We start from the raw sequence: 22,704 nt of genomic DNA on the forward strand, positions 1-22,704 counted from the left end.
TGGCCTGGAAAATGTAAAATACTCGCGTTTGGGCGAACTGCAAAGTCAACACACCCTTATTCATCCTACCATTTAAGCTAATGCGTTGAATACAGATAGCAAACTCTGCTCTAATAAAAGTGTTCAAATGGGTGGGATGAATAGAGGTGCTAAGATGAATTAGGGCACAGTTACCCTAGATAGCGGTAAGATGGGTGTCGAACAAGACTCGTCTACAATGACTCACCTCTCCCTTTTAAAAGCATATATGTACATTGAATTCGATTGAATCATAATGGATCCTTTTGAGCAATGGTAATCCGCTAAACTGGCGAAGAAATATTTAGTCGTGACAGATATATTAAAAAGTTCGCCCTGATAAGCTCAGTGTTGTGATATTCTATTTAAAGCAAGTAAATGACGTTACCACCACGTCTACATGCCCGCTCAACAAAGTTGGGATCGACTGTGTAGTTTGGGGACACCTTTCACTACTCCTAAAAACTATACCCAGATCAGATCCCCTGTAAAGGAACAATTTTTTGTCTTAGTGGGCCGCCCAATATACCAGCTCGCGAAAGCTTCGAGACAAAGCCTAAGCAAGCAACTAAGGCCTTAGAAATTTTAAATCAAATTAGGAGTTTCTAGTGATTCCAGGAACATGTGATATTTCAAACAGAGATACAACTTAGTGCAGAACTCGTTGGACACCGGCAATTTCGAGGTATTGCGGAACTCTCAGCGGCATCTAGGAGACTTCAATTCTCACGGTACGGCATGGGGTTGTCTTCTCGCTGATAATTGATCTAGATGACTTCATGATCTTTGCTACAACTTTAAGGGGAGGTTCTCATTCAAAAGATGGATCAAGATCGATCTGAAACGCAAAACTAATAATAAGGCTGTAAAATAAACTAAATTTGTTGGAGGAATGACCTGAAAATGGGTAGAAACTTCAAATTTGACGTCATGGTGCATTCTCAAACTTTAAGATGGAGTGTTTAGCCTTTTTGCATTTAAAGGCTTCTCTAAAAATAATGAATGCAAATGATTTGTAGATTTTATAGGTCGTTCCACCAATGAAAAAGGTTTTCTTTCAATAGGTCAACAGATGAAGTCTATTAATTGAACCGTTTTCAAATGAGATTGTATGCAGTTTTGAAACATAATTTTTTGAGATAAACGTTTTAATGTTTTGAGAACACGTTCGATGAATTATTCGTGGTAGAATGTCAATATTTTGCAACAATTGCATGGAATTACGTGTTTTGGACATCGCTGATTACGAACCTGAAGCCATTATTTCAAAATTCAAAACAAAAAAAAATAAAAATGGCGATTCCAATACGGCGGACTAAAATGCAACTTTAACAACTTTGACCAAAAATTCTCGTTTTTCGCTGTTTTCTGTGGTTGTTTGATAACTCACGATTAGTCTGCGATGCCAGGTCCCTATAACAGTCGGCAGCAATGGTTTCTACCTGGGGCACGTCTAGAGCCAATGGCGGCCAGGACCCGTTTAACACAATATAGTAGACACTTACAGGGTGCGCCAGCTGGATGTATCCTTTTTCAACATTGAACAACTCCGCCATTTTTCAGCCGATTTTCACAAGTAAACAAGTTTTTTTATATTTTATGCCATTTATTATAAACCAAATTTAGAATAAAACGTCGATTAAATTACCACCCCCATTTGATACACAAAAAGCAGCTCTTTTAAGGGTATTTTGCAGGACATTGGACAGCGTTTCGGGCTTAATCGTAGCAATTTCAGCTCGTATATTAGCTTTGAGTTCGTCATGGTTCTTAGGTTTGCTAAAATAAACTTTACTTTTCAAGTAACCCCACCCCACAGAAAAAAGTCTGGTACCGTTAAATCCGGAGAACGAGGAGGCCATTCCAAATCACCATTTTTTGAGACAACGCGTTCTAGGAATTTGTCTGCAAGAACTTGATTGTAGCGGCAGCGGTGTGGCGAGGTACCCCAGGCACTGTCGAATAGTAATCTGGGGAGTTGCTACAGACCCGTACTCAAAGAAATTCTTCGCCAAATTACGGATTGTCCTCTTTGTAGTTGCCTTATGCCTGCCATATTTTTTACGAAAGCACGCGTAGTTTTTACTATAGAACGATCGTTTTCAATGTAAAGCGCTACGATTTCAGCGCGTTCTTTTGGTATAAATCGACTCATAGCTAAAACGGCACCAAATAACGTTTCAGAATTGTGTTTATTTGTCAAAATCGGCTGGAAAATGGCAGAGTTGTTCAATGTTGAAATAGTATACATGCAGATGACGCACCCTGTATAGTTTTCAAAAAATGCAAAGGAAAAAAATCAAATTTTTGAAGATTTTGAATGAGAACCTCCCCTTAGAAGCGACTCGAACCCGGTATCTTCCACTGGGGTGCAATGATTTTTTTCTAAGTCCATGTAAACTAGCTCTCCGAACTGTCATATTCATACAATTTTCTATAGGATCAGCCTCTTCATTTTCACGACATCCCAATCTAATGACCTGCTCGACCCATTAATATTTAAAACCCCGCAATTATCTCACTAAATAAAGGAGGCAATAGAAAAACGACTCTCCACCTTGTCAAGAGCTTACTTAAGCCTCAGAGCTATCACTCAGGACTTGAGCGATGGTTTGTGTCACCTCTTGTGGGACTCAAAGCCAACCAACAAGACAGCGTCGAGGATGTTGTTCTCGTTACATCGCTGGCTCCCCAACACCGACGACGAGTGCATATCGAGCGATAAATTTGTCTCCAGTTCTACAAGCTGCTACTTGAACTTGCTGCTCTCCACCGGAGCGGGTATAAAGTAAACAAATTATTCTATGAGACAGGATAAGACCGGCGGTGGTTCCCACCAGAGTGTGAGAAAAGAATAACCCATGCAAGCGGTCCACACCGGAGCAGCATAGGCTCCCCCACCATCCCGAGCATATGTTTCCGCACCCATTTCGGTTCGGTCGGAGAAGACAATTGCTGAAATCTTAAGCCTCGCCGTCTGCGAAGAATATGATACACCCCGGCACTTCCGGTAGGAGATCCTATGGCGGCCCAGCCCACAACAACATAACCGCTTGTTTGGTCTCCGCCGGGGAATACAAGACAAGTGTAAGCAATTTTTCTTGTTCATCCGAGCGCACGATTGTTAACCCTGACTGATGAGAGTTTTAAGTGCCGGGGAAATGTGTGCTCAGCCAACAGTGGAAATTGGTGAAAAATTTAAATTTTTATTCGGCTCATTCTAAATTGGGTGTGAGCTTGAAATTCCATATGTTAATATTTGTCTTTAATTAAAAAATAATAACTCAAGGATTTTCATATTTACCACCCCGTCTCCCTTGCAACGAAGACCACGCATCTAGTCGGGGAGCGAAATTAAATTCGAGAAACAAACAGAACCACCGCTGTTGGGACAAACTTCTTCTCCGGTTGCAGACACAGAGCTCGTATGGTGCCGACCGGTTGCCGAGCGTGAAAGTCCAAGCGATTGAAACTGGAACACTTCGCACACATTTCTATATATACAAGTATTACATTTGTACAATATTTGCAAATGAATTACGGTTCTTCCGACGTGCACAAGAACGAGCTTGGCCAGGACCAATGAATTTTGTCTGAGAGGTCCATTTGGTGTAAAGGGTAATCGTTTCTAATATTATTCCTATGGTTTTGTAAAAACTGTATACATAGTATTTTTGATATAATTAAATTATAAATATGAAATAAATAAACAAAAATTACATACCATATGTTTTCTGAAATATACAAGATGTACTGTAGTACAGTAGGTAACAAAAATTGTGTTAATATATTTCGCGAGCCGACAATTGGTGCTTTATCCCTTGTATGAAACATTGTGTGAAAATTGAAATTATAATATTAACGTTTTATTTTTCCCTCTCATTTTCAGCTTTGACCGTGATCAACCATTCACCTTCCAGTTAGGAGCAGGACAGGTTATCAAGGGATGGGACCTGGGTTTAACCGATATGTGTGTCGGTAAGTAAACGATTTCATGCTCTGCTACATTGCACACTAAGAATGAAATGGTCATCTTGGATTGAATCTGAAAAGGGGATAGACTTTTATTAAACCTAGGTTAATTTTTTTTCAAATAAAAATATAAATTATATATAAACATTATTCAATTTTTTTATCCAAAATTTATTATTTTAGAGCACTATGCTTGTTTGAATTTGATAATTAAGACACCATTTAGAATACGAACCTTTTAATCGCAATCGAACAATGTTTTACTGTTGTTGTTGTTTCGCAATATTAATGTTTTTTTAAAGTGCGTTATGCTCAATCCAAGGTGTACTGTATTTCACTTGGTGTGTAGCCGGAACATAGATTTAAACTAAATTGTTTCTATATTTTAGGAGAGAAACGTAAGCTGACCATCCCACCGGAGTTGGGCTATGGTGAGCGAGGAGCCGGAAATGTTATTCCGGGTGGTGCCACTCTGGTATTTGATGTTGAACTGATCAACATCGGCGACTCGCCGCCAACGACCAACGTGTTCAAAGAAATCGATGAGAACAAGGATATGCAACTGAGCCGTGAAGAGGTAGGTGGAGGAAACTAGTTTTAATTGAGTTTGCTCAGAAAATGACGTACATGTGATTGAATTTTACTGTTTAATCACGGGATGATTTTTTACAAATATATAAGAAGGACTTTATGCCTTTCATTGCCTTGCGTTTCGGGGGTATGATACCAATTTTAGAAACCAGTCGTTGTATGTTCGAATCACTATTAGAAAGATCTTTTGTTGTCAGAAGGATCGTAAAGTTTGCCCTGTACGGGTCGCTAAGAATTTGCTATCGAAATGTAATATGGGTTGTTGTGCGTTATTTCATTGCAGAATAATTTAAAAATCTGACTTTATTCACATAACAGTGAGATAAGACGTTTCTTACACATATCACTGTAGGATCATTCATTAGTTTGCCGAACTCATGCGAAGTAGGCACCCAACTAGAAGTGGGATGAACACTAGGGCATTGCAAAAAATTTTTTTTTAATTCTCAAAGGCCCCCCCTCTCATATTGTGACAAATGTCAAAGTAAGCTCAGATGCCAAATTTCACATCATTTGGACACTTCTAGACCCCCACCCACTTCGCTTGAAATTTTTGAAATTGGTGCTATGGGAAAATGTGGAGGAAAAATATATTAAATGCTATAACTTTTGATATAGCAATCAGAAAATAACAATTCATACCTCTTTTTAAAGGAAATAACCTTAGTATTGGAATGAAGATATTCCTGTTCCTAGAAAAATACGGGATTGTGGGGTATTGGGTCATATTGGCCCCAAAATCCCCTATTTTTGCCTTTCTCATATAGAAAGGTTATGCAATCACTCTGAAAAACGCCAACCTAATCCCGGCCCGGAGGGCCGAGTGTCATATCCCATTCGACTCAGTTCGTCGAGATCGGAAAAAGTCTGTATGTGTGTGTGTATGTATGTATGTGTGTGTATGTGTGTGTATGTATGTATGTGCGTATGTGTCAAATAATGTCACTCATTTTTCTCAGAGATGGCTGGACCGATTTGCCCAAACTTAGTCTCAAATGAAAGGTGCAACCTTCCCATCGGCTGCTATTGAATTTTGCATCGATCGGAATTCTGGTTCCGGAATTACGGGTTTCAGAGTGCGGCCACACAGAAATTTCTCATATAAACTATAGGAAAAATTAAAAATAGAATTTTTATTTTTGATGCTAAATGTGTTGAAGGTGCATGAAACGTCGATATTTGATGCAAACTCGAAAAAAAAATTTGACTACGATTCACTTTTTTGGATTTTGGCACATTTTTGCCTTTCTCGTATAGAAAGGTTATGCAATCACTCTGAAAAACGTCAACCTAATCCCGGCCAAATTTTTTTTTTCGACTCGTTTAGGGTTTCTGGATTTTAACAGGGGCGTAGTTGATGGTTTACGGAGAGGGGTTACACCCCCCCCCCTCTACTGTTCGCGCCCCTCTAAAAATCTCCTTAAATCACCCCTCAGACCACCACCCCATCCAGCCCTCATACCCCTCCCTTTCAACCCCATCATCTTTAAACCACCACTGTATCACAAAGCATACCAATTTAAGCTGGGGAGTCGTTCGTTCATGGGACTTTCGCCCTCTTCACATACCCAGCCCCGCATGACAAAATGAGTTAGCAAGCAGATAACATTGATCTAATGCTGATTAGGCTAATGGAGTATGATATTTTTTTGTTTCAAGTGTTTCACCGTCGACACGTAGCTCATCAATTTCGTGGCTGGCATGCCATTGTGTATAAGTGCAAAGTGTACTAAGAATGTAATGGACATTTCCACAATTATGTTGAACATAAAAAGCCTCCGTGCCATAGTTTAGAGAAATGAGAAAGGCACAATTGCACCGCTAGGTGGATTAAAACAGGTTTTTTTTATTTTTTCTGCTCCGTGGTGCAAACCATACATATTTTGCAGTTTTTCTAATGTGAAAAAATCTCAGAAATCGAACGAAACCTTTTAGACCTTTGTCCGAATACGAGAAGTTGGGGTTATAGGGCCTTTTGTCATTTATGTTAAATTTTATCATTTTCTCGTGCATATATCTCTATTATTCTTCATTCAATTTTAATAAACTGTACCTTGTTAAACGTGGAAAAAGAAATACTTAGAAATACAACAAAAATAGATTCGTTTGCGTTAAAATTCAAAAACATGAAATTTTTTGACATTAACTCTACAAACCACATTTTTATCATTACATGTCCTAATACCTTAACTTCACCTATTTTTCCAGGTATGAAACTTTTCTCATGTGATTCCTAAGCGCATTTTTCACTATAAATAGTAAATTAAATAAGAATTTTGTTGTTAAATGGAGTTAATGTGTGCGATTTTATGATAAAAATGTGAAATCGAGACTATATGTCAGATAATTTGATGTTTCTGAATTTTACCGGTAACGAATCTGTTTTTATTTTGTTTCTTAGGATTTTCTACGTTGAACAAGGTACAATTTATGAAAATTGAATGAACAAGAATAGAGATATATGCACGAGAAAATGATAAAATTTAATATAAATGACAAAAGGCCCTATAACCCCAACTTCTCGTATTCGGCCAAAGGTCTAAAAGGTTGCGTACGATTTCTTAGATTTTGTCACATTAGAAAAACTGCAAAATATGTATGGTTTGCACAACGGAAAAAAAAAATTCAAAAAATAGGGGAAAAGTGGGGTACTGGGTCAAAATGACCCAGGACCCCACTTTCCCGTATTTTTATAGAAAAAGGAATATCTCCATTCCAGTACTAACGTTATTTCCTTTAAAAAGAGATATAAATTGTAATTTTCTGATTGCTACTTCAAAAGTTATAGCATTTAATATATTTTTCCTCCACTTTTTCCCATAGCCCCAAGTACAAAAATTTCAATCGAAGTGGGCGGGGGTCTAGAATTGTCCAAATGATGTGAAATTTGGTATCTGAGCTTACTTTGACATTTGTCACAATATGAGAGGGGGGGCCTTTGAGAATTAAAAAAAAAATTTTTTTGCAATGCCCTAATGAACACAGTTCTGCATGAATAATACCTCGAATAAACTGAATAAATTATAGAAAATCACTAAAACGAATGAAATTTAAAAATCATTACAGCAAAAATTGAAGAAGAGGTACCAAATCCATCAAATGAGTAGAATGACTAATCTAAATCAAATTAATAGAATAAATATATCATATTAGCTCAGCTCATTGAGTGAAATATTAGACAATAAAAAAGTTATAAAAATAATAGAATAAATTAAATTGATTTAAACTAACAAGTTGGATGCAATGAATACAAGAAATGATTAAACAGAATAAAAAAAATGAAACGAAGCAACTGAATAAAATGTGTGAACTCAAAAAAAATTAACAAAAACAGTAAAATGAACAAAATTAAAAGAATGAATAAAATAAAGTTTAAAAATTTATTAAAATTAATGATGATGATGATGATGGTCCCACCTCATACCCCCACAAGGTGTGAGCTGAACGATTTATCTAAAAGATAATTAATATTTTGATCCATAACAAAACCAGTTAACAAAAAAAAACGGATGAAACGAATTAAGCAATTAAAATGAATAAAACGCATAAAAAGACTGAAATTATTAAAATCAACATAATTAGAGGGAACTGGGTCAATTCGGACCTAGTAAAGGTTTATGAGCTATAGAACTGGAACGTGTCAACCGATTCACAAATAAATGTTTTTTCCTGAAAGCCTGATCAATTGCGCACATTTTTTTCTAAGGCGACTTTCTCCGATCTTTTGCCGTATTGTGTATAAACGGTTCTGCGCAAAAGTACATTAAGGGTCCGAATTACCCCAACCCGGTTCCAAGTCGGACCACACACTTCTTATCGATTTTTGCAATAGAAATGAATCCCTATTTTGGTCTAAGTTATTACTATTTGATTTTCTCTAAATTTCCAATTAAGAAATGAAACGTTCTCTTTGATATATACAACTTTGTGATAAATAAATACAATAAAAAGTAAAAGCTGAGCCAAATTACCTAAAAATACGTTATAAGATATAACGTCGAAATCTGTTAACCAATTTGCGAAAACTTACTTTTCCTGAAAGCTCGACCGCCTGCGCACACTTTCCTCTTAAACGGTTTTTCGTGATCGCGTATCAGATCGAATATATGGCAAAAGGTCCGAATTGGAGCAATCATTACTTTATTATTCACCCTTCGATTAAACGAAAACAGTTGATTATCTCGCCCTAAACAAGATATTAAATAAAAAATATTATCTGGCAGCTCCAAAATCACGATAATGCCCTTGGTTTATTTAATTCTTGTTACTTACAAAAATCTTGTTTTCGGCTTACATAGTTTTCAAAATATGCACTCCGAAACAACATTCGCCCCTAGCGCATGCACACGAATACTGAGAGCCGGAAGCTGGAATTATGTGAGATACAACAAAGCTAGATGACAACCATGAAAATGATATATACGCTTTTCATGAATGATTTCTATACCTTTCTTTTTTTTATTTCGTTTATTTGACACGGCTCATAGCGGTAGCTTAACGGAGCCGTGGATCTTTTATGTGTTTACAATATGTAAAAAATAAAAATAAAACAAATATTATTGATTGTCCGTTGGATCTCGTGCGCGCAACTTTTTATTGCGAGCGGAGACCTTCTTCCGCGGCTCGCCTACCGCGTCATGGGGACCATTTAATTCTCTCCTGTATTCCACATCAAGGTCATCATCGTTAAAAGTGCCTTGGTGCTCGCGACCAGATGTTCTCTCCTGCTTCTTGCACTTACGGGTGACCAATGTAAATCTGTCGTCATTGCTATTATCTTCATCACCGATGTTGCTTACAGTGGTTTCTGGGGTGCTGGATGCTGCTTTGGCAGTTATCAATATGGACTGAACAGCTGCCACAAATTTGGCAACCGTTTGTGGTTCAGGTATTGGTATTGAAAACTCTTTTTTGGGTTGGTTTACCATGGATTCGTTGGCAATCGGTAGAGATGCATTCTCCTCTGTATCTTCCGCACAAGGTTCTCCGTGGTGTGCTGTTTGATTACAATACTTGCACGTGGGAGTTTGCCCCTCATGGGTGTATCACGTAGTTTGATTAATAGTAGCTTCGTGGGTTTTGAGTTTTATAGTCAAGTGGGAGGGGATCGGTTTTTCGATCCGCATCCTCACCACAAGAACACCGTTAGGTGTACCCGGGAAGAAATTTCTCCACGTATCACGTGTAACTGATTCTACTTTGCCGTATTGCGACATGTATTTTGCGATTAGATCAGGAGGGGTACGTGGTGATAGGTCATGTAACTTTACATCTACATAGTCTTTTTCTATATACACGGGAATCTTAATTCCAACTTTATCACTTTGAGCCACGTGCTTTAAGTTGTTCTGCAAAACGAAGCGTTCGCCTTGTGCTAACGTGTTGAATGAGCTTGAGCTTAAGCTGCATCTTCACCTTCAGCAGGTATTCCACTTCACGAAAACTCAATCTTATTGAACAGAATTTAAAGTCAACGGCCGCTGCGTTGGGTCGGAGCAGAGATTTTTCGTCAACTTTACTAATGATGGCAAGAATAAATTAAAAGTTTCCTTTGTTCTCGAGACAATGCACACTAAATCGAGAGGTTGCTAGTTTTTGTTCACTTGGTTCGATTGCACGTCTGACTTGGGCAGAAGTAGAAAGTAGACTGTTCTATACCTTTCTGTAAATAAAGTAAAGAGCGTAATTATTCCTCTTCGTGAGAATTGCTTTCGGGTCTCCCTAGAAATGGGTGGCATGTTTTTTTCACTCTGGTGCTATTAGTTCAATCAAAGATGGCGTAGAAAAAGCAAGCACTCCGCGAGCGTGTTGTACGGTTTTACGAAACGCATGGTCATCGTGGAAAAAAGTTTACGGTCGACCATTTTAGAGACGAAAACGTGCCCGTGACTACAGTTTTCCGAATCCTAGGATCCCTGAGTATAGAGCGGAAGACCAGTAGCGGCCGTCTGGCGAATATAATGTCGCAGAAGAAGAAGAAGGAAGCGTTGAAAAAGCTGATCGACAACAAGGACGGAACGAGTTTGCGTGACGCCGGCCGAAAATATCACTGTTCTCATACCTTGATTCACCGAACTCTCAAGATGGAGGACATCATCAGTCGGAAGAAGACTCGGTTCCCCGAGTACACGAACTAGCAGATAGCGATCGTGAAATCGCAGTGTCGGTGGATGACGAAGAACTACCGCTCTCGTAGCCCCACCTTCCAGGAAATAACAGCTACTATTCCGGCGACAAGTCGACGACACCCCCCGAAGTAAAATAAACGTTTAAGCATAAATTTGAAAAAAAAAACAAGTTATGCTGTACATCGCCATATCGGACAGAGAAATTTCAAAGCCGTGGTTCAAGCCGAGCGGTCTGACCATCAATCAACAAGTGTACCAGGAAGAGTGTCTTGAGAAAATTCTTCTGCCGTTCTTAAAGGAGCATCATGCTGATGGGAAGTACGTCTTCTGGCCGGACTACCCATTACGCCCAGAAGATGCTGGAGTATCTTGAGCATAAAAAGATACCGTAGGTGCCGAAAAAAAGAACCCGACTACCTTGCCCCAGTGCCGTCCTTTTGAGGATTTTTTCGGCTCCCTCAGTGCCCTAGTGCAGAAAAATAATTGGCGGGCCAAGGATACGAAGCAGTTGACCACCAGGATCCGGATTTGTATCCGGAAGATGGTCGTCAGTGTCGTCCAGCGCTCTTGGGAGAGCATGGTGAATAAGTTGCGTCGTACGGCTTACCAGGGCTCTTTCTTCAATATTCATTGACGTTGTTTTGAAGAATAAACAATGTTTTTAATGAAAAATACTGACTTCGTCGATTTCTTTTTGTTTTTTAACTACATGACTGAAAAAAATCCCATTTTTCATTGAACACACGTTATTACCATAGCAGAGAAACAGCTGGGGGTCCTAATTGGCCCACTTCCCCCTAAGCAAATGAGTAAAATGAGCAAAATGAATAAAATATTCATTTTATTCAATAATAAAATTGAATATAATGAATAAAATAAATAAAACGAATAAAAAGGATGAAATGAATAAAATAAATGAAATAAAGAATAGAAATAAAATAAATAAAACAAAACATAAGATAAATAACATTGATAAAATTAACAATATCAATGAAATGAACAAAAAAACCAAAGAAATATAATTTATTAAATAAATAAAAGGAAGTCAACATTAACACAACAAAATAAAATCAATGATTCAAATCTTCATTTTAAGGTTATAAATTTAATGGAATAACAATATTAGAATATTAATTTATGTTAAATTAATAATTAGGATGAAATCAATAAAATGAATGACTGAAAAAATTAGTCAGATTATTAAAATGGAAAAACTGAATAAATTGTGTAAACTGGAAAAACTAAATCGAATACAAAAAATGAACACTGTAAATAAAATAAGTTAAATTAATGATATGAATGAAATGCACCAAATGAATTAACTAATCATAATGAATCCAAAGAATGAACGGGATAGAAAAGGACAAAATGAATAAAATGCTGAATGAAATAAATTATTAAAATGAGGTGATCATACATTTAAACTTATTCATATATTCAAAATAAATAAATTAAAAACGAATACCATGAAATGAGCAGTCTGAAAAATAGTATATAGATAGAAATGATTAAAGTAAGAAAAATAATAAAACAAATTGTACGAATGTGAGACCCATTGTTTCAGAATGCTTTGGAATATTTGTTAAAATTCTATTATGCAACGAATGGTTATTTAATATACAATGCACTTTCCAGTGTTTCCATTTTTTTCTGTTTTCACCTTGTCGTTTACGTTCTTCTGTTCTTGACGGTGTCGTTCAAAATTATCTGGTATATTTATTTTATTTATGGACCTTTACTAGTTATCAGGAAAATTGGACGTTTAATTTGTTTTGGAATTCAAAGATATCTCTTTGGTCCCAGATTTCTCAAAAAAAGGAATTTTTTACAGACCTGAATTGTTAGGTCTAGTATTTTAACACATAATTGGAAACTGAAAACTGAGAATTAGGACACATTTATTTTCAAGCTGCTTAATAAGAGAACGACCGAGAGAGAGAGAGAGAGAGAGAGAGAGAGAGAGAAATATTTCAAAGTATTCATTTCCATTGAAGTAATTAGAAGGGAGTGTGCGGTGTCTATGCTATGTTGGCGATTAATTCCGGAGATATGAAATTATGAGTCCTATTGAATCCAATGCCATGAAAAGGACCATTAATTGTGAGCTCAACGCTCAATTGAAGGGTTCTCACATGTTTCATTTGGAATGCCTCTTTCTAAAAAAATTATCCTCAAGTATCCGTATTACCCAGTTGAGTCACACATTTTTCTGAGTTTCACAAGTATTTCCTTAATTCTAATGTATATAAACGCGCAGTAGTGAATTAAATTAAATTGGAGTTGACGTAGTTTTCGATATTTTGGTCACATGACTTCCTGTAGTGCAACGTTTCGAAGGGATATCCCTTCGTCTTCAGAGGAAAGCAGGATTTGAATTTGAATTAGTTATTGTTTCCTTACAATACAAATATTTGGCAAATTTTCGGGGACTATTAATATTTTCTTTGCCAAGTAGAATGTAATATTAAATCTGTTTCCGTCAGTGACTTCGTTATACACTAAAATGCAAAATCTATTTTTAGGGAAACAGCAGACAAAAAATAGTTTTGTCTTCTGCGATCTACAAAATTACATCGCAAACATCAAATCAGCTTGAGCTACAGTATGAGCATGAGCATAATGACCGTACAATTCCTAGGTGCTGTATCGATTTTGCTGTCTATTTTTGGCAAATTTTAGACTAATAGAAACGAAAGCAATGAAATTGAAAGACGAATAGGAATTCTAGAGCGAATCACTTATAAACTTAGAACGCAAAACTAGGACTAGGCAAGCTCAATGTGAAGAATCCTTTGCGTTCTGCTAAGTAGCAGTTGGACGTTGCAAGTCTACCGCATGGTCATTAATAGAACATAACTCATAATCATGTTTTACCGCCGACGCCGGCATAATGATGAGTTATGTTCTATCAATGACCGGTAGACTTGCACCGTCTAACTACTACTTAACAGTTTTCCGTTCTAAGTTTATAACTGATTCGCTCTAGAATACCAATCCGTCTTTCAATTTCATTGCTTTAGTTTCTCTTAGTCTTAAATTTGCCGAAAATAGCCAACAAAAGCGATACAGCAGAACCTTGCGGCAATTAAAAAACAGTCACAATTCATAAGTGCTACTACGTTATTAACACGAACAAGCGAAATTGCACAGAAAATGAACGATTGGGGCCTGGGAGTAGCTATCCATCCTCCATTTGCACGTTACGAGAGTCCTATACTTTGAAATGATAATAACGGCACCGGCCACGTCCTTACAGTCACCGGGGAAGGGAAGAGATGTTAGTGTAACAAACGATGTTATGTAGACCGTGTATATCTCTGCATCTCCACATTTGCCACGAGAAGAAGTTAATGGATGACCACAAATCTGGCTTCACCTTGATAAGTGATACGATCTATGCAACTCTCAGAAGTGTTAGTATTTGTCTATTGCTTTGGACAGCCGGCTGTCGGTAAATTATAATAGATTCATCGTTTGTTGAATTAATTTTGAAATGCTTGGTTTGTACAAAAAAGCAACTTCAGATCCGAACAATCGATAGGCGGGAATGTTGCTTCTGTTTAATCGAATCAAACGGCATGCGGACCCAGTTACTCCTCTGTTAACGTTTTTATAAGTTCTTGCTTCTTCATTCCTACGAAAAACGACATTCCAAAAACAATACAATATAATGAAAAGCGATTACTTTTAGTATCTCTCTCATTTGTCGATATACCTATGTTAAGGTTTCGTAATACAAGCATAATTTAACGAACCGACAAACGGTTCTCATGGTAAAGAGGAACAAGTCTGTCTTTGCTGTGAGACATTTTACTAGACTTGAGTGATTCGTAGTAACACTGCCTAAGCTCGACTCCTGCCAGCCGAAGACAAAAGATTAGTCAGCAATATTTTAAACCTGTTTCTAATGACTTCTAGTTTTCCAATCTGTATATTCCAAATCCTTGCTCTTACTCGCGTTGTATGGCCCTAAAATTTTCATAGCTTTCCCTACTTAGTTATCTCTAGTTAATTGATTCTCGCTAAAAAGTAAAAAAATATTTATTATGTACTGTTTTCTTTCTCCGCTGACGGTTGATTCTTATGTTATAAATATTCACGCGCGTTGGTGTGCTTTCTGAGCCTCATTTTAAACGGTATAAAAAGCACTACTGAAATATTTTTAACGATTTGATACGCTAAATTACTAGAACAAGACAATAAGAAAGAAAATTAACTAACTTGTCATTTTTATGTCGATTATCAAGCTATAATATTGTGATACTCATAACAAAATATGATTAACATGATAATAATATAGTGCACATACTACTCCACAGCATGTGAAAGTTCTCAATGCAATTAGAACAATTAATAGAATTGTTTGATGGTTTAATGGACTGCAAGCAACCATTCAATATGACAATAAAATATTTGTTCTTCGTGGTGATAGGATTGCCGCAAATTGGTAATTGTTTTTGAATTGTTCTTGCGAATTGTCAATTCTCAACCCTCATACATAATTCCAAAGTCTTACATAATTCACTCAGGCAAGACCATGAGTATTCCCTACGCGTATTAAACAAACCGACAAATATATTAGTTTTCTCAGTCCAAAGAAATGTCAACTCTATTGGTATTAATTGGCAGATACGGGTTCCCTTACAATGCTATCTAATCAAAGAACATATAAAATTACATAAATATAATAAAATGGAGAATGCTTAATTATTTGCATTATATTAAGTTGGGAAAAATAGAAAGAGAGAGAGAGAAAGGAGGGGGAGTATGGGGAATGGTAGCTGATGGTTAGTGCCGTGACATTAGTGTTATATATTATACGATATTTTGACAACTTTCATCCTTATTTTAAATAATGCAACAGTCAAATTTCCACTAGAATTTTGGGGTTTAAAAGTTAACTTGCTCTCGGTGCTCCACAAGTATAATATGAATATGAATTATATGAGAAATCTATTATGTCATCACTAGGTGGATGGCTTTGTGATTAATATACCATCCAACATCTACCTCACGGCTGAACGCAATGCTTAAGCCAAGGGGTAAATACATCAACACTGAAAAAAATCATTTTAACTTACATATTATTTTTTAAGAAATATTTCATACATTGATATTTCACAAAATGGATTTGAAAAGGAAACCCTTGAATTTCGTAGATGTGTTATCATACTGCGATATTCAAATTTGGTTTAATTTTTCCCCTAAAACACCAGTAAAGCAATACTCTTTATGCAACAGTTTCATTTTCAGTTATTGGAAATTGGTAAATGGGGAATGAAAATATAAAATGTTTAATATGTACTAACGAATGAAAAATGTTTAATATTGTTTACATTTAATAGTGTAGTCCTACGTCAACTTTTCGTGCATCCCCATAAGCATCCCTTGTAGTTTCTGTTCATTTTTTTTACCTTTTTTGTAGAGCTCATTTTTTCAATAATACAAATCGTATAGAGTTATTGGTAATTTTGATACAAGTGTAATATTGAAAAATCGATAATTTCTTATTATCTTCCATATCAAAGATATGTGCCAAATTTAACAAATCACATATATGCTGTTCTAAACATAAAAATAAATCAATAAATTTCATATGGCATGTATGATTAAACTCTCTCTCTCTGCTTCTCCACCATTCCTCTCCAGGTCAGCGAATACCTTAAGAAGCAGATGGTCGCCGCCGATGGTGGCCAAGAATCGGACGACATCAAAAACATGATCGCCGAGCACGACAAACTGGTGGAGGAGATCTTCCAGCACGAGGACAAGGACAAGAACGGGTTCATCTCGCACGATGAGTTCTCCGGTCCCAAGCACGACGAACTGTAAAACAGGGGACGCCTAGCTACCGGGCGGTGTCCCTGCCCCATCCATCTTCCACAATCCCCCCCCGCAGTGGCGTGGATTCCAGTTGGTCGGGAGGGAGAGCAGCACTACTATTTCCCGGACGGTCTTCTTTTTCTTCCGGACTAGGTTTAGCTGTTGACGTTTACACTCATTGGTCGGGGATGAAGCAGTTCTGGACAAACTTATGTTAGATGTTTATTTTTGTTTTCCTCTCTCGTTGACACTTTATGAAAAATTATATTTTTAATGAAGGCAAGTAGTAGATTATTTATTGTTTTAATATTTTTACATTAAAATACGTTTGCGAACAATCACTAGGTAAAGACTAATGGACAAGATTAAATTTGTTAAAGGGAAAAGTATCGCATAGAAGAAGAAAAAAATCCATTACCATTTGTGTAAATACGTTGAACTTGCGTAAAGGTAATAATGATATACAGAAAAAATTCGGATTGAAGTCGTAAAAGTTCGTTATAGGGAATTGATTACTTAATAAATACAGTAAAACGACGCTAGGTAAAACACAGGTTAGATATGTAACAAAGTTCAAAGTTTTTACTTTGTTTGGAAACAGGCATCACACGACAGACATATCACATTGGAGATAATAAAGTCTTTTGTATAGAAATTAAATAAATCTTTTCTTTATCTTGGGTATTCATAGGATGGCGACGTCAGTCGTGAATAGACTGTTGCGGTACTTCCTTAATATTGCCGTGATAATTCAAACTACCAACTACGGACAGATGGTTTACAACATTTGAGACTGTACAAAATAATTCACATGAAATAAGCCGCGCAGCTCACACCCCCAGCACCATTCCCAATCATGAAAAATGATACTGTCCAAATTTAGGGGAAATCGGTTAACCCTAAAGAGCTTGAAACTTGTATGGAATGTTTGGCTAAAATTATAAGGATACATTCGCAGTTCTTAAAATCGCCACTAGAGGTCGCTGTAAACATCCAAACACGAACTTAGAAAGGAGTTGAGCTTTTGAAGATATGCCGAACAAGTTCGTCGAAGACTACAAGGCAATCCAACCAATTGTTAAGAGTGTTTAACGTTTTCTAGTTGAATACTGCTGCTCAACATTCTCAAGAGCGTACTCTGTTTTATCTCATGTATACTTGTGAACAACGTGTTTGGGTAGGCCAAAGTTAGGGAAGACTCACATATCTTCGAAACGACGAAAGGTGGAAAGTTATGATGTTCCACACAGTTGCTGAGAAATAAATGGATTTTCAGTTTTCATTTGAAAGTTATAGAATTTCCCCGCATGGTGGCGGTTGTGAACTATTCAATTCAAAGGGATTATTCCTATATATTCAACGGTAAGTGATAAGGCATCTTGATGTTATACGAGGTTGTAGAGTACTGAAAGCAACTTTCTTTTCTCATTTGAAAATGCAAGATTCGGTTGCATGGTGGCGCCAGCGAGCAAAACAAATTTAAAGCAATACGCCTATTAGTACAATGGTAAGAGATAGCACAATCTGATGTTTTACGACGTTGTAGAGTATTTACAGATACATAAATGGCTTGTTGGTTCTGTTGTAGCAATAGCTTTCCCGCACGTGTGTTTTGTGGGTTACAGTTTGCCCCCATGTGAATACAAAGATAAATCTGGTGAAACCAGACATGGTACATATTTGACCTATATTGCGAAAGTCATAAAGTCACCAATATGAAGATAAAAAGACTACAAGCTCTACAGGAGTTACAAAAAATACATCATATGAGCGCGTTATTATTTTTAATTAACATCAAAAATTGCTGTTGTCATGCATACTTGATTTTTCCACGAAAGTTTTCCCGGGGATGCGTTTTACCCTCAAATTTTTCTCTTAGGTTTTTAGCTGTTGTGCCCCTAGAGCTGAGAAAAGCTCATGAGTGTGCCGGCGATAAAAGCTTTGATAGTCTACTACATTTGCCTCACCTGTATGAAAGGACACCACAGCGCTGCCCAAGTGGGGAATGGAGAAACTACAGATCGGCTGGACGTTGAAGACATTGTGAGTTTCCATTCCTGTAAAGCATTTTGATGCAACGAATTGGCATTTTACTGCAAAGCTCAAATAGCTGCTGCGACATCTACAGATTAATAGCATAAACAAGATAAGGTGGATGTTTGTGCGTTTTTCATATCTACGATAAGCAATTTGTTGAAATTTTTTAATGTTTTTGCGCAAATACTCATCCAGTATAGTAAATAATGGACTCAGAGGGTAAGAAAAATAATTTGGAAGTTAATGATAATAGTTTTAGTAGATACACTGAAGTTAAACATAAGAAATGTTCGAAAATGTGTATATTGTACTTCTAGGATAGGGTTCACAACCGCCCGAGTTCAGAATATTTAAACAATCAATTAAAGCATAACCAGTATAAATTCACTTTTGGCAAGAATTAGCTCTCATGTCGAACATACACAACTTTGTACGAAGTGGTTTTATACCGGTTCAGAAAGAAAAAAATAAAAATATGCTATATTATCCCTGTTTTGCATAATAAATCTATTACCATCTTGAAGGAAATCAGTTTTCTTCCACTTGACTTTCATTTTATTATACAACTAAGGACAATTTTCTTAAAATGCGTTTTTCTCGAAACAGCGTTTTTCAAATTGGCGTACATTTTGTTTTATTTTTTGTTAATTTAATTTAATTTTACTTTATTTTATCATCTGACCTTGCTGATCTTAATGAAATATGAAGTATTAAGTATTAGGATGGGGAAAAAGCCAGTTTGAGTGAAGCCACAATACATTGCCATGCACTACAATAAAATACAATACAAATTTTAAAAATGAAAATTAGAATTTAATTAAATTAAAAATTACAATAAAATGCAACAAAAATTATAATAATAAATCTAAATTTCAGGCGAATCAAAAACTCCTTAAGAGCCGGTTGTTGAAGGTAGTAGACGACACATTGAAGTCGAAATCCGCAAACACTACGTTGAATGCGGCAGACACGAAGCGAATATGGTCATGACCACCATACAAAGAGTTCCTATGTTTCAAAAGCAAAAAGTTTCGTTGACGAAGCACACGTTCGGGTGTACATATGTGTAGTTGGCTCAATAGCTCCGGAGAATCTGCCTCACCAAAAAGTATTTTAGCGATAAAAACTGTCTGCGCTACTCTTCTCCTCTTTTCCAGCGAGTATAGACCTAATAATCTGCAGCGATCTTCGTATGGCGGAAGATTGACAGCGTCTTGCCACGGAAGGCGTCTGAGTGCATAACGAACGAGTTTCCTTTGTATTGCTTTAATCCTGGCTACCCGTGTTCAGGGCCAGCGGAATATTTTTTTCCCGAGTGGGTAGTAAGATTCGAAGTGATGTAAGTTCAGGCATGGCGCGAGTAAGTGGAATTAAAAATTCCTTTCCTCCAATTATTGACCATTTGGAAATACCTTTTGTTAATGGCTGTATGATCGACGGCTCATCGAAAATGTGCTTGTTGATTACTGTAACTAGAGGTGTGCGCCGCCGCGCCACGCCGCCGCCGCCGATGATTTTGACACGCCGCCGATTTCAGGAAAAAATGGTCAGCGCGCCGATTGCCTTTTTTGTGCTGCGCCGCCGATCATATTTAAACTCGCGCCGAGTCCATATTTGACCTGAATGTGTATTGAGTGAAAGAATTTTGGTTTATTTTGCGATAATCTTTTTGGTTGTAATAGTTTTCTCTGATTCTTACCATTCCCAACAAACATTTCGTGGTTTTATAAACGTTTTAACAGTTGCTTTATTCAGCTCTAGCTGAACATTGAAAGTATACGTGTAATCATATATCGTTTATTCCACCCTTAAACATCCGGGATTTGGAGAATTTATTCAGCTGGTCTGATTAAGACACATGAAAGAACAATTCTTCAGCACGTATACAGCCTGAAGAAAACCATAGTTCAGCTTTATCAATAAACCTTTTCGTTACCGCTATTCAGCTGAGAGAATTATCATAGGAAAATTGTTAAAAAAGACATTCATTTCAAGTTACACACGCCATCAATCTCTTTGGAAGCCATATTCTTTTATTAGTGTTACGTTACAGTTAGAGAAAAATTGTATTACCTTGTTGGATATCATATCACGTACCTGGATCCGAACCAGCAACCTGTTGAATACTAAGCACTTACCTTACTGTCTGCACCAATCTTGCATACGTTGAATGCTTAAGAGTTCACCGATGTACCGACAAGTCTAGGCTGCTGAATAGAGTCTGTACAAAGGCTACAGTAGCCTTCTATAGATTTAAGTGAACCTAGTTGACTTGGGTTCGAATCCCAACCTACGATAATGTTTTTATTTCATTTTTTTTATTTAATAAGTTTTAGAACATTCGGGAATTTTAAATTAGATAATTTATTTATTTCAAAAATGATGATTATAGTCGTTTTTGTTTCCAAGGTGAGGATTTATGGTTGTCACAAAATATTTAGATAAGTAAAAATGGGTGTTATATGAAAGTGGTGGTAACTGAATGATGGATTGAAGTCATTTATAATTCTAAGGTGGCAATCTCCTCAATTTATTTACCACTCCCTGCCAAATGATTTTCTTTCCATTGTGATTTTTTTGGTAAGCGGAAGTCGCTGTTCGAATTCAATAGTTTATTTATTTATATCAATTAAGTCCGCCAGCGTGAATAATCATTTCATTGTACCTTTGTTTGCAAGTCGATGGATAGAAAAAAATCATGGTAACAATGCTGGTGTCTAAAATTTATAGCAACATTGGAACAAAAAGTTTCTATTGTGTTCAATATTAGAATATTCATGTTTCACAAGTAAACAGACCGTTTCGAATTAAAAGGTAAATTTACATAAACGAGGGCGCGAGTGATTTGGTAAGCTTGTACATTAAAAAACTGTAAATCGTGTATTTCTCGTGGTGAAAACTCAGTAGATATAAAAAAAACTAAATAAACTTTCTTTATTTCTTTATTCATTTATTGATCTATTGCTCCTTAACTGTAATATATGCAAAACATCTCGATTGGAATATACCGAAATAATAAAAAAATCCTTCACATAATAGTAAAAAAAATATTGTGTGTGTATTGGGACTCGAACCCAGGTCGGTTGCCATTCCTCATGATTTGCTAATCGCGCCAATTTTTGTAGTAGTTACAATTACCTTTGTTAAACACATAATTCAGCTGAAAGTCAAAGGTGGTATAACGGTAAATGCAAAGGTAGAAACAACCTCTTGAAGACATGTAGTGCAGCTTAATGATTAAATGTAATACTTTTGGTAACAGCATCGTTTATTCAACTCGCAATTCAGTCTAATTAAGATGGTTGAATAAAAGCTTTAATATTGTCGCTATTACATTTATTAGCAATATAGTTCAGCCTAGTTGGAACTGGCGAATACTGGATTTTAAATAGGCTGAATAAACTGTTAATGTTTAAATAGTTCAGCAAAAGTTTTATTCAGCTTACATAACCTTTAATCTGCTTTAAATCAACACGTAGTCTTATAGTTCAGCTCCTAATGTTGGTTGGGTTGCCAATCTTGAGGCAGGATATTGTAGTCCATATGGAAACAAAGCTGCTTTCGAACCGCACGGCAATTCAGCAAGAAATTAAACTGTCACCGTGTCTGCGAGCGGTTTGCTTATGAACTGTGAATTTATATAGTGTTCCGCTGTTTAAAGACTGGACAAGCAAATATCAGCCGAATAGGTCGGTAAAAGGTATTAAGATATTCAGAAGTTAAGCAATATACTTGTTCTAAGCATTTCTTGTTTTACTAATCAATCAATCGATATGATAATAAAATAGCCTGGACAATACTTTTGCTGACTTCCTACTCGCATAGTCATCCGGATCGCAGCAATCAACCGTCAGTCTGTGGAAACCATAATACTCCCTACTGTCGAGTTCTCAGTAGTTAAAGACACAAGTTACTCAGTGCAAGAAAATATTCGGCTCATGCGGAATTAGATAGCATATCGAACGAATGATGTCACTTTTTCATGGTTAGAAACAGTTAAAACTTAATGAACCGACATATAAGCCAGTACAATTGTTTCTACAAAATCTGTGTAAATATTCAAATAAAAATACGTTGTAAATTACCATCGCACGCGTGAATCACAATTCTACTCAAATTTGCACGCAAGCAAAGC

General features: G+C 36.6%; 1 protein-coding gene across 2 annotated transcripts in view; it reads left to right on the forward strand.

The window, feature by feature from the left end:
• LOC131678495 (FK506-binding protein 2) overlaps positions 1–17,196 on the forward strand; it is a 108,960-nt gene extending 91,764 nt beyond the window's left edge. For both annotated transcript variants that reach the window (XM_058958684.1, XM_058958685.1), the window contains exons 3-5: positions 3,908–3,996; positions 4,380–4,567; positions 16,359–17,196. In XM_058958684.1, coding sequence (XP_058814667.1) covers positions 3,908–3,996; positions 4,380–4,567; positions 16,359–16,541 — 460 coding nt within the window. In that variant the 3' untranslated portion in view covers positions 16,542–17,196. The remainder of the gene's footprint in view (positions 1–3,907; positions 3,997–4,379; positions 4,568–16,358) is intronic.
• Positions 17,197–22,704: the final 5,508 nt, after the last annotated feature.

This window comes from Topomyia yanbarensis, chromosome 2, assembly GCF_030247195.1.
Source record: "Topomyia yanbarensis strain Yona2022 chromosome 2, ASM3024719v1, whole genome shotgun sequence".
Classification (NCBI taxonomy): Eukaryota; Metazoa; Arthropoda; class Insecta; order Diptera; family Culicidae; genus Topomyia; species Topomyia yanbarensis.